Genomic DNA, 12,482 nt, shown 5'->3' on the forward strand with positions numbered 1-12,482 from the left:
AGTAGGAGCAAATTTTATCCTTGCAATTGAACCTACTTTACTATCGTAACTCCTATATATAGTAGAATGAGAGGTTCATCAGAGAGTCAAAATTTCGACTCGGGACGCGATGTCGATATAACACGGTTTAAAATTACAATAAAATATAATTTAATCCGTTATTTTGTTATGAGCATTTATGCGAGCCTTGTATATCGCGATTTATAAAACGCGGCATTTCTATGAGACGGAATATTCGCGTTATATGAAAGTTACCTTTATATATGTATGTACATGGAATACAGCCTCAATAAGACGTTTTCCACAATACAGATGTTTACATCGTGATATATATTCGTCATTTCTCAAAAACGATTGTCCTGTAGTTATCGAGTATCTATCGAACAAGCAAGATCGTGGATATCCTTAGACACATTTTGACCTTATATAATAATAATTCTTGTGTTTCCGGTTTTAGATTTTAGCGAATAGAATTATTATCTTAAACATGGTAAGTCATTTTAAACTTGTATACTATTTGTTGAATATTCATATTTGTTGGCAAATGTAAATGTTATCTTCTGTCATACGCTGACAAAATATGGAATCCGTTTTTTATATATAACCTTTCTTTGTGTTTTCTATATATAAAATATATATGTACTTTATTTTCTTAGTTATTGTACATTATTATTACATGAATAATACAAACTAATAATTTAAAATGAGTTAATAATAGTTTTTTACATTGACGTAATTTGCAATGTATGACATACTAAAGTATTATAACGAGCTCACAAAATGGGAACAAGCTTTTGTAAGTAAAGCTTTGTTTGTTCAAATAGTATTTTGTCATAAACGTTCAACACACTTTAGACTCTTCTATTTTCAATCGTCTTTCTATATGGTAAATTTATGAAATTAACACAATCATGAAAAATTATTATGTAAGTGTACGTGTATGCGTGTACGTGATAAATATAAAGACATCGCAGCATAGTGATAAACATGTTTATAACGGTCATATACATCTGTTATTGGCAAAAATATCAAATATATAGAAACCAAGAACTCGCAGGACGAGATTGACAGTTGAAATGAATCGTGTAAAGTGTATTTTTTGTGGATGTTTCGATCTTTAATTGTAGATCATCTTCATCACTGCATTAAGATATAATAATAATAAATCAAAATAAAAAAACAATAATGCACTTACAAGAAATAATAAATTGAAAATAAATAAGTACGCACCTAAATTCAAATAAGTCACAACAATGAACCGTCCAAATTGAGTTGGCAAGAAAACCAAGTCAAAGTGACCGACAATCAACATACATGTAAACGATGTTCATATGTCGTTTCTTGGTTTAATTATTACAGACTTCCGACACATGAACATCGTTTACATGTATGTTGATTGTCGGTCACTTTGACTTGTTTTTCTCCCCAACTCAATTTGGACGGTTCATTGTTGTGACTTATTTGAATTTAGGTGCGTACTTATTTATTTTCAATTTATTATTTCTTGTAACTGCATTATTGTTTTTTTATTTTGATTTATTATTATTATATCTTAATGCAGTAATGAAGATAATCTACAATTAAAGATCGAAACATCCACAAAGAATACACTTTACACAATTCATTTATTGGTTTTTATATATTTGTTATTCTTGTTTTTATTTCTTCTAGCCGTGTTTGTTAAATTTTATTGTTACTAACAATTGTATGTGAAAAACAATTTATGGCCACGTTTAGTAAAGCAATTACTGAATTGTCTTGTCAATAGTACACGTGGAGTAACCGGTTCTAAAAGTAAGAGTCAATTATGTTCGATTGCTATAAAGCAGCTTGTTTTACTGAACGAACCCATTTATTCTATACAATTTAACTTCGTTGTTGCAATTTTATAAAATATTTCTTGTTTAACAAACACTTTATTTTTATAGGTCCACATTACGCAGATTCTTACAGTTTTTGGTACTTTGTGCCTAATATTTCTAACCGGAATTGCTTCTTCGACTGATAAGACTTTATCTGGAAACTCACAGTGCATAGAACCGATATCCTATGAAATGAAGATTTTTCCGCTAATACAAAATAACTCTTTTAGGGTTGAATCTCGCGTCAAAATAAACGTTACATGTATACAACAAAACATAAAATTATATTTCGGTCGTTATTGTGATCAACCGGAAATTTCTATCAAAAGTGATATACAATATTTAACTCCTTTGTTGTTACAAATAAACTCGGTGTTATTTTATACGGAAGATCGATTCAAATTCTTAAATATCACAATTCTTCCCTTGAATATTAACAGCGAGAACATTAAAATACACAACCGAATAATATATTTCCAAAGTGGAGAATATTGGATACATGCAAAATATAATTGCAATTTAGAGAAAGTTGCAACGGTTTTTTCATATGTCCAGCAATCTGAAGAAACACAGTAAGTTACTACTAAGTTGTGAAGAAGTGATTAGTATTATGTTTATCCTGTTAAAGAATAATTTATACATATTACTAGTAAAGGAATACTTTATATCTAGCACTCATGTTTTTACTATACAGATATTTGATTTTGCCGCGTATTCCCAATGAATGGATATTTCCATTATGGAAAAACCCAGCAATTAAAACCACATTTAGTATTCGAATTTATCACACCAGCGATGAAAGAGCTTTTTCACATATGGCTGGTGATACAAAAATTGAAAAAAATACGTCCTGTACATACTTTCTTTCTACTTCTGTAATGTCTACTCATTTAGTAGCAATAGCAGTCGTACCTTCTACCGTAGCCAATTCCTTTAATTTTTTTGAAGGAAACATTATAATAAACAGAGTACAGATGAACAGTAAATTGTCATATGCACAATCTCTTATTACAAATATCAAGCATCATGTTAGTAAAGCTTGGAAAGATGTATCATTGTCACGTGTTATTTACGCAGCATTTCCAATAAATTCTAGCCATTACGAAAGTGTAATAACTAAAAATCATGTTTTCTTCAAGTAAGATACTACTCAAGACAATAAAACGAGTTTATAAACAGATGTACCAAAAATGACACGATTGCACGCCAATGTTTTTTAGTGAAGCTGAAATTACATACGATGAAGAAATAGACTCACTTGCACAAAAAAAAAAAGTAACATGTTTGGTAGCACGTAATGTAATACAAGAAATGTTTACTGATTGGTTACTTTCATTGAAACAGTCTGATTCTTGGTTTATGGAAAGTTTTTCAGCATTTTATGGAGTGTATATTATCGATCAGGTAATTCATATTATTATCATAGTCGTTTACATTTGTAACTTAAATGGTTTGTTACACACAAATATTATTCATAATAAACTTTATCCTATTATTATATGTATACTTACACTATTGTAACATTTCCGTATAACACTGTTGTACTATTACTCTTTTACATTTTTATTAAGATTGAAAATTATTACATAGGTATGTATTAGATTCTATGTATACATATGTATATGGATATCTTTATGAGTATATACAGTATCATCACTTTCTACGTTTAACCCAATAACTCTAAAACGCAACTTTATTTATATTAGAGAAAAGCAGGTCAACAGTTTAACACTTTATGTTTTTCTAGATAAAGAAACTTATTGTTTTCGATTTTACCTTATGAATATTTTACTTATAAATATATTTTTTTATTATTTGTTTATTAGAAGAACGTCAATTTTGAGTATATAATAAACTATAAATTTTTGGGTGCGTCTCAGATAGACACAAAATGAAACGGATACGGCAAAATGTGTAAATCAGACACAGACTCAATCGCACACGACAAGATATGGACACAGAACTGAGACAATTGAACACAGTTACGATTGAACACAAGTTAAGACGGATACACGACATTTTCAATCGGACACACAACGCTTGACATATTATATTGGCAAACATTGACAAGCAACGTAACTAAAACTAAAACAAGACTTCATATAGGTTTTAACTTTCCACGCAAATCGAAAAGAAAGTGCAGGCCGCCTTTGACTACACGTTTACAGTACAAACAATCAGACCATAAAAAAAGTAATCTTGTTTTAATACTAATGTGTCCGATTGAGACTATCGTGTGTCCGTTTCATCTCTTGTTTGTTTCAACTTGTGTCCGATTGAAACTGCATCCGATTGCGACTGTGTTCGATTTATACATCTTGCTTTGCCTGTTTCATTTTCGAGTTTATCTGGAACACACCCGTCTGTGACCCTTATTTAAATATACATAGAGAGTGTCGATATATACACATTTTTACATATAGAAACATATAGGAGTAATGCGTGTAAAATATGTATGTACAGAACACAAAACCAATATAACGTCTGTGTTAAATATTACAAATTTTTTTTAAAATGTTTACTATTTTGTTATATATATAGTTAGTGTATGCTCATATAAAGTTTTTGTATCTTACTTTATGCTAAAACATGATTTGTACTGATAATACGCTGCTTTTAGAATATAAAATGATTTACTAACAGATGTCATAGATTCAGCTTTTTTCACAACTGTATTGGTCAATCTGTATTATTACATAAAACTGTATTGTATGTGCGTACAATAGCTGAGTTAAATAAATAGTATTTGTATACTAATGAAAACTATTGTAGATGTTTGGTCACTCTTTACTGAAGTCGCTAATAGTCCAAACACGACGAGAAATTCTTGATTTTATAGAAGCATATACTACACATAATTTTCCAGGTAAAGAAATATCACCGTTCATATCTCCAAGCTCGATTTTTATCGAATTGTGGCGAAAGAGTGGTAAGAGAATCACATTTATTAAGTACATTTTTACTTCTTTTACATTTTACATATAACTTGCCAAATTCAGCTGTCGATTTAAGCCTTTTTTATGTGTGTGATAAAAGTTTAATCAAAGATTTTTTATTCAAAACGGATGCATACTGTAATGTACTATTTTTGTCACTTTTTGTTACTTGTACAAACAAACAATCAAAAAAAGATTTAAATATATTTTTTATCGTCTGTCAAAGAAATATATAAACCAAAAAATACAAACCACAAAGGTTTAGGATTAACCCGTTACTATTTTGTATGCGTGTTAGGTCACGTAGATCGTAGAAAATAACTATCAAAATATTTTAAACAAATAAAAAAATAACCAACGCAAATAATATAACTTCTTTTATTTAATATATGCACATACACAATAGTAGTCTATGTAGATTTTGAGTGAATTGTGTACATTACTTTCATGATATAAAAATTTACAGCCATTAATATAGATAAATTTTTAAGTATAAACTTAAACTTATTATACAATCGGAATTATTTTGTAGCACTCAGTATATTTTACATGGTCACTGACATGGACAAATATGTTCTATACAACTCCATGTTTAGAGAAGCCATAAACATACATCATAACACGTGAGTATAAAAATTATCATAATTTGTGCAAACTTTATACTTGTGTATTTCATATTATACGGTATCGTCAAAACGTGAAGAAAATATTATCTACTTTCTGGAAACTTTAGTAACTACCATCAACACTTTTGTACTCTTGTTTGTTATTAGTTCATCAAGTGATACATATAATACGCAGTCAAATTTTGATATTTTATGGAGCAAATTACTATCTGATATGTCTACGCACAAAAATATGTTTTTCATGAGAACTTTAACAACTGTGATAACTTCTTGGACACACGTTGGTTATCCTATAGTACAAGTAAACCGACACAATAATACACGGACTCTTGAAATAGTGATTAGAGACTGTTTTCTAAGTAATATGGAAATATCTTGTGTAAGCATGTGGTGGATACCTGTGAACTATATAACAATATTACAGCCTAATGTCAAATATCACTCGTACTTACAACCAGACGAAAACAATATTATAGTTCCGAATATTGAAGAAGATGATTCTATCATTTTTATAGATATACCTGGTAATATTTTCACACACATGGCTTATTTAGTTGTGTCTTTTGCTTTTACATAGTATTTTTTAAATTCCCATCACTGTATTATAGTTACTGTTTCTTGTTTTATTTCTTTTTCTTTGTCTTTCTAATATTTTCACTTTGTTTTCTTTTGTCACTCTTACTAAGACTTAAATGTTGTAGGATATCGCGTCAACTACGATCAAAAATCTTGGAAGAATATTGCTCTCTTCTTGAAAACTACAACATTTAATATGTTCAATTTATCTGACGTCACAGTAGCTCAAATTCTCGACGATGCTTTTTATTTTTTAATACAAAATACAGATTATAATGAAAATTTTCATTTAAATAGTACTGATAATCTAGACATATTTTTTGATATTGCAAACAGTGTATTTCACGTAAACAATTCTTACATAGCTTGGTATCCTATATTTACTGCTTTTGAGTACTTATCAAAGATTTTCCCGTTTCCAGACAGTGCATACATCAAGGTAAATAATATTTAATTTTTAAATAAATTAAATGCTACAAAAAGATAGAATTAAATGATAACTAAGTTTCTTAAATTATTCTTGTAATATAATCTACCGAACTTTGTTACATTAGTTTGTACTTTTGCAATGGATACACAAAAAATTTTGTATAGAAGATTATAAATAAACAAATTGTCTTTACCATAAAAATCCAAATAAAAAAATAACACTAGATAAAAAGATAAATTATATTTATTAGATAAAATGTTTGTTGATAAATATGCCCATACATATGTGTGTTGTAAAAAAACCTTTGATATATTAAACAAATAGTAAATATTAATTATTAAATATCTGGCTTTTTCAACAATGTATAAGTTCAAGATAAAGAAGAAGAAACATTTACGTGTACATAAGCGTTTACTAGAAACATTGAAATATGAAAATGTGTTAGATATAACAACTAACTAATTCAAAACTTTATTTTTACATAAATATTTTATAAACATTTAGTAAATAAACTTACGTGTAAAAATTATATCATAAAACGAACTTATATATTTTGATTTTTTAGTATAGAATTCTGGCTGTATTAAATAAGTTTCTTGAGGATTCGTCGCATACACCTTCTTCCGAAAATAATGTCACTAATCAGTTATATTACGAAGTTTTAAAATGGACGTGTATTCTTGATGGTTTAAAATGCAAAGATATTGTTATGGCTGAATTCAAGTGGCATGTACAAGATCCTGCAAGACACAAGTACGTTACTTTAGTGACTCAAGAACAAAATGATTTTGTTATGGACGTTACTTGGTTGTAGTTACGTTGATTTACGTATATCAGACTATCACATGAATTTTGATATGTTGTTGTTATTATTATTATTATGATTATTATTATTATTTTTATTATTATAAAAAACACAATATCATGTTAGTAGATTTTTGGTTAAGTAAAGTTATACATATTGTTTCTTTGCAGACTCTTGCCAAGTTGGCAGAGATGGATGATTTGCCAGAGTGTAATATTAGAAAATTCTTATTCTCTATCTGATGTATGGATTACACTATTGCACATGTATAAAGAACAGTCAAAAGTAGAAGAACTGTTCAATTTCTTACCTTGTTTTAGACATAACACCAATATTTTATTAACTTTCTTTTTGCTTCCCTATTCTTTTCTACCATTATATGGATATAATTTCAACATAAAAGAAAGTGATAGTATTACTTTTCTTTATAATACGTTTGCAAAGCATATAAAAAGTGTTGGATCGCTTACATCTTTATTACACGTAATAGAAAGTATAAAAGAAACAAGGTAAACAAAAGTAATTTTTGTATATAGATCTTTGCATGATTGCACAATAATTGTTCTAAATAGTTTGTATATTTATATTAGATATACTCATTTTTTACGAACATTTTTGTAGTGTATCATATAAGAGTATATTTTGTGTAGTATAATAATAAATAAATTCTATGTATTACTTGTTTGTTTCATGTTTTGATAGAAACATTAGCATAGCTGCAATAGTGACCTGTATTATTAATCACGTGTATTCAAATGAAATCCTGGCAAAAGTACGTATATTAATAAACTTACGAATGACCTACTTGAGTGCTTTAGCTATACAGGGTGATTCAGAACGACCCGTTATCCTTGAAAATACATATTCTTGACTAAATTCTAAGACAACTTTTTATCTGGCAAAATTTTGTCTGAAACTTACTTTTTGAGTTATTAATAAAAATAGTTGACTTACCACAAGTCGGATACAAGAAGTAGGCAGGGGCGGCGCAACTCACCATCAGACGCGAGCGATTACGTGTGGTGCCTAACGCGATCACCTGATCGCTACGCACTGTTTCTATCCCTCACTCTCTCTCTCTCTCTCTCTCTTTCTTTTACTTATTTATTTACTCATTCGTAATTTGTATCATTTAATCCGTGCATCACATAAATCACTGTCAATCACGGTGAGTTGCGCCGCCCCTGCCTACCTCTTGGATCCGACTTATGGTACGTCAACTATTTATATTAGTAACTCAAAAAGTAAGCTTCAGAAAAAATTTTGCCAGATAAAAAGTTGTCTTAGAATTTAGTCAAGAATATGTATTTTCAAGGATAACGGGTTGTTCTGAATCACCCTGTATGTGTAATTCATAACTTTTAGTTTTTATTTATGTAATGTTTTTACATGCGTACGTATGTTAAAATCATGAAGTAGTCACCATATCTTTACTTACTTTTGATATATTCAGAAATAACATTACTATGTAATATTGAGTGTTTTTATACAGTGCACATGCATCACATTCAATGATAACAATACACAGTATTTTCAGATTACCGATGAAAATCTCTTCCAAAAGCTGATGGACTTACATCGCACGGTAAATATTTTTAATACTTTATATAATATTTAAAATATTATATAAATATCTTAGTTTTTCAAATTGTGCAGTATTTTTGCTATTCGTAGAGATGTGAATTATTGTTTGCGTATAAACATTTAGTATGGTTTAGTTTTTTTTTTACATATATTTTCTACTATTTATCAAAGTTATGCACAATTATACACAATTTAGTTATAATTATATTCTGTAATTTGTTTTAGCCATCGTTAATTATCGATGCCATTAAAAAAAAAGTTATTACTCGTCGCAATTTTCTAGTTGACATAAGATATAATTTTCGTAAAAAACCTCATGATGCAATTTACAGATATTTATTTTTCCAATAATGTGCTTTGTTATTTAAATGTATAAAATCTACCATTTACTAGTGTTGTTGTTTAATACTTATATCACATTTGATTACTGAGTAGTTCTATTTTATGACAACAAAAACTAATTAAAACTTATACTTAAAATTGGTAATACATATTACGAATTTTAGTATAGTTAATAATTTGCGCCAGTTGTTCATAAAATAAATTCGGATTCTCAGTAAGATATAATAATTAATAATAAGTTGGGTGACTGAATTTTGTTTGTATATTTAATATATAGCACTATTCTGCACCTAAATGAATAAATAAACTACACGCTATGTAAAAGAATACAATAAATATTTATATACAATTATGAAAGTAAGAAAATTTCTATCTTGGTTATACTATTATGTGGCAAAATATANTAATCACTACTGCAATAAACCAGAAAATGGTGAACGTTAATTATAATCTATTATCTTAATTGTATTAAAAAGTTATTTGTTACAACCTACTAATTTTTAATAAAGAGAGCATTTGCAATTACATTCTCTTGTACCTGTCTAACATTTCTNCACAAAGTGCATTTTTTTTATAAGTTACAAATGAACGCTTTTATATGCAATATAATGAGATACTTTTTTTCTACAAAAAATGTGTTACTACCAGATTAAACTTTTTTGCCTGCACTTTTTGTCGTTCATTTTTTTTAAAGTATACATCTACCTTACCTGTAAGTATAATCTCTGTTGTAACAACAATCTTTTAAACNTACAAATTATGTATTTTGTTGTAATTTGTATTTGTCGTTTAACTTATTTAATACTTCTACATATCTATATAATAATATAGTCGACTGCATAACTTTTTACATGTACATTTTCTATTGAGCGTTTAGAATAGTCATGTAACATGCATTACACTGGTACACTCGGACACTCGCAAGTTTAAATATTATATATTTATTACAATACGTTGAAACTTTGTTCAAGGAATACGCGTTATTGCGTGATTTTATCTTTTTTTTCTGTCTACTAAAGATAAATTGATGCAATATAGCGCAGATATAGCTGTCTTTTGTAACGCAACATCTATTTACCAGTTTNCCTCAAGTATCAATCAAAAGCAAAGGTGATGCACAATCTTGGTTGAAGATCATTACTTTTTATCATATGATTTGGTTTTGGGTATCCAATCGTGCTTTTGGTATGTTTCTTAACATAGCGTAACCCTTACTTGATGTGATATAACTTGTACGTAATTGTAGAGCTCTGTTTAATAGTCTCTACTGTAAGTGGAATAAAAAATCGCTGTTTGTAAAAATATGATATAAAACGAAGAAATATTTTTGTGTATTATGGCAATCTTCACTGAGTAAAAAAAAGAGAGTAAAGAATCGGTCTGTGCACAGAGAAAGAAAAGAGCGCAAAGTGGCAATAGCGGTGCTCACGAGAGTGATGTGATTGTTGCTAACAGGNATAGCTGTACAGTAAAGTGGTACAAAAATGCGCAAATCGGAGAATTTTCTGTTCGTTCTGATTCTATTCTCTTACTGAATTTAGTGTAGGTTTTAAAGTTTTTTCTGCTCTGATATATGTATTTTTTAGAGGGTAACCTGACATAAGGCACCGTAGTAAAGTTTTTAAGAAATTTTGCGGCTGCTGCACTTAGCATCATACATCCAGAAAAATAGATGTAGTAGAAAAGTAACAATTACTTTTAAAAAATACATATGTAATTTCTTTGACTTTGTGCTGCACTNATTACAAAAAAAAGTTCAACTCTTGACCGTACAAAATCACGTTTAATTTGATTGTAAACTTTCATTNTTCAGCGTTATGCGTTTAATACTGAGCGTATACATTCAAGTTGAACGTGATTTCGTACGGTACAATCGATAGGTGAACGTTTTTTCCGTAAGAGAAGTACATTTAAAAACTGTACCGCATTTTTTAAATTTGATTTACTATATTTGTTTAAAGAAACGAACATTGAACTTATCATCTTCAATGCAACATCATATCTAATAAAAGTATTCGCATATTTAACAATGATAATACATATTTCAAAAGTCATATTACAATCACTCTGTACTATCACTGTGCAGTTAATCTTTGTATAACGCGATGTCGATATAACACGGTTTAAAATTAAAATAAAATATAATTTAATCCGTTATTTTGTTATGAGCATTTATGCGAGCCTTGTATATCGCGATTTATAAAACGCGGCATTTCTATAAGACGGAATATTCGCGTTATATGAAAGTTACCTTTATATATGTATGTACATGAAATGCAGCCTCAATAAGACGTTTTCCACAATACAGATGTTTACATCGTGATATATATTCGTCATTTCACAAAAACGATTGTCCTGTAGTTTTCGAGTATCTTTCGAACAAGCAAGATCGTGGATATCCTTAGACACATTTTGACCTTATATAATAATAATTCTTGTGTTTCCGGTTTTAGATTTTAGCAAATAAAATTATTATCTTAAACATGGTAAGTCATTTTACACTTGTTTACAATTTGTGGAATATTTATATTTGTTAACAAATGTAAATTTTATCCTTTGTCATACGCTGACAAAAAATGGAATCCGTTTTTTATATAAAACCTTTCTTTGTGTTTTTTATATATAAAATATATATGTACTTTATTTTCTTAGTTATTGTACATTATTATTACATGAATAGTACAAAATATTAATACAAAATGAGTTAAAACTAGTTTTTTACATTGATGTAATTTGCAATGTATGACATACTAAATTATTATAACAAGCTCACAAAATGTGAACAAGCTTTTGTAAGTAAAGCTTTGTTCGTTCAAATAGTATTTTGTCATAAACGTTTAACACACTTTTGACTTTCTTTTTTTAATCGTTTTTTTATATGTCAAATTTATGAAATTAACATAATCATGACAAATATTATGTGAGTGTATGTGTACGTGATAAAAACATAAAGACATTGCAGCATAGTGATAAACATACTTATAACTGTTATATATATATATCTTTTGGTGGCAATTGTGAACAAACACTTTATAGCCGCGTTTAGCAAAGCTAAAAGCTATAGTTGCTGCATATACGATGTTGTAGTATAATATATACTTATTATATAAACTAATAACTTTTTTACATAGTAATTGTAACTTTGTTACTGTGATAGCGACATTAACATTTGCGCAATAATGAAATGTATTTTTAACAACATATATTTAGATAAAGGCCTGTTTATGATACACAGTTTGTCCGGAAAGTTCCCGGACTGATTTTTTCTAGCGCGGGTAAGCGGCGCTATCGAGCGGTCAACGCTGGAACTACTTAGTATAG

General features: G+C 28.6%; 1 protein-coding gene across 1 annotated transcript; it reads left to right on the forward strand.

Annotated features, from left to right (window-relative positions):
- The first annotated feature begins 386 nt into the window (after positions 1 to 386).
- Positions 387 to 9,170, forward strand: LOC109862380 (aminopeptidase N-like). Its single transcript, XM_020442415.1, has 13 exons — positions 387 to 490; positions 1,929 to 2,434; positions 2,557 to 3,000; positions 3,083 to 3,266; positions 4,635 to 4,791; positions 5,331 to 5,421; positions 5,572 to 5,948; positions 6,126 to 6,439; positions 6,996 to 7,183; positions 7,406 to 7,744; positions 7,938 to 8,007; positions 8,773 to 8,820; positions 9,045 to 9,170. Exons 1-13 carry the CDS (start codon positions 488 to 490, stop codon positions 9,168 to 9,170), a joined length of 2,847 nt encoding a protein of 948 aa, XP_020298004.1. The 5' UTR covers positions 387 to 487.
- Positions 9,171 to 12,482: the final 3,312 nt, after the last annotated feature.

Source organism: Pseudomyrmex gracilis, unplaced genomic scaffold, assembly GCF_002006095.1.
Source record: "Pseudomyrmex gracilis isolate BER0280 unplaced genomic scaffold, ASM200609v1 scaffold_1698, whole genome shotgun sequence".
Classification (NCBI taxonomy): Eukaryota; Metazoa; Arthropoda; class Insecta; order Hymenoptera; family Formicidae; genus Pseudomyrmex; species Pseudomyrmex gracilis.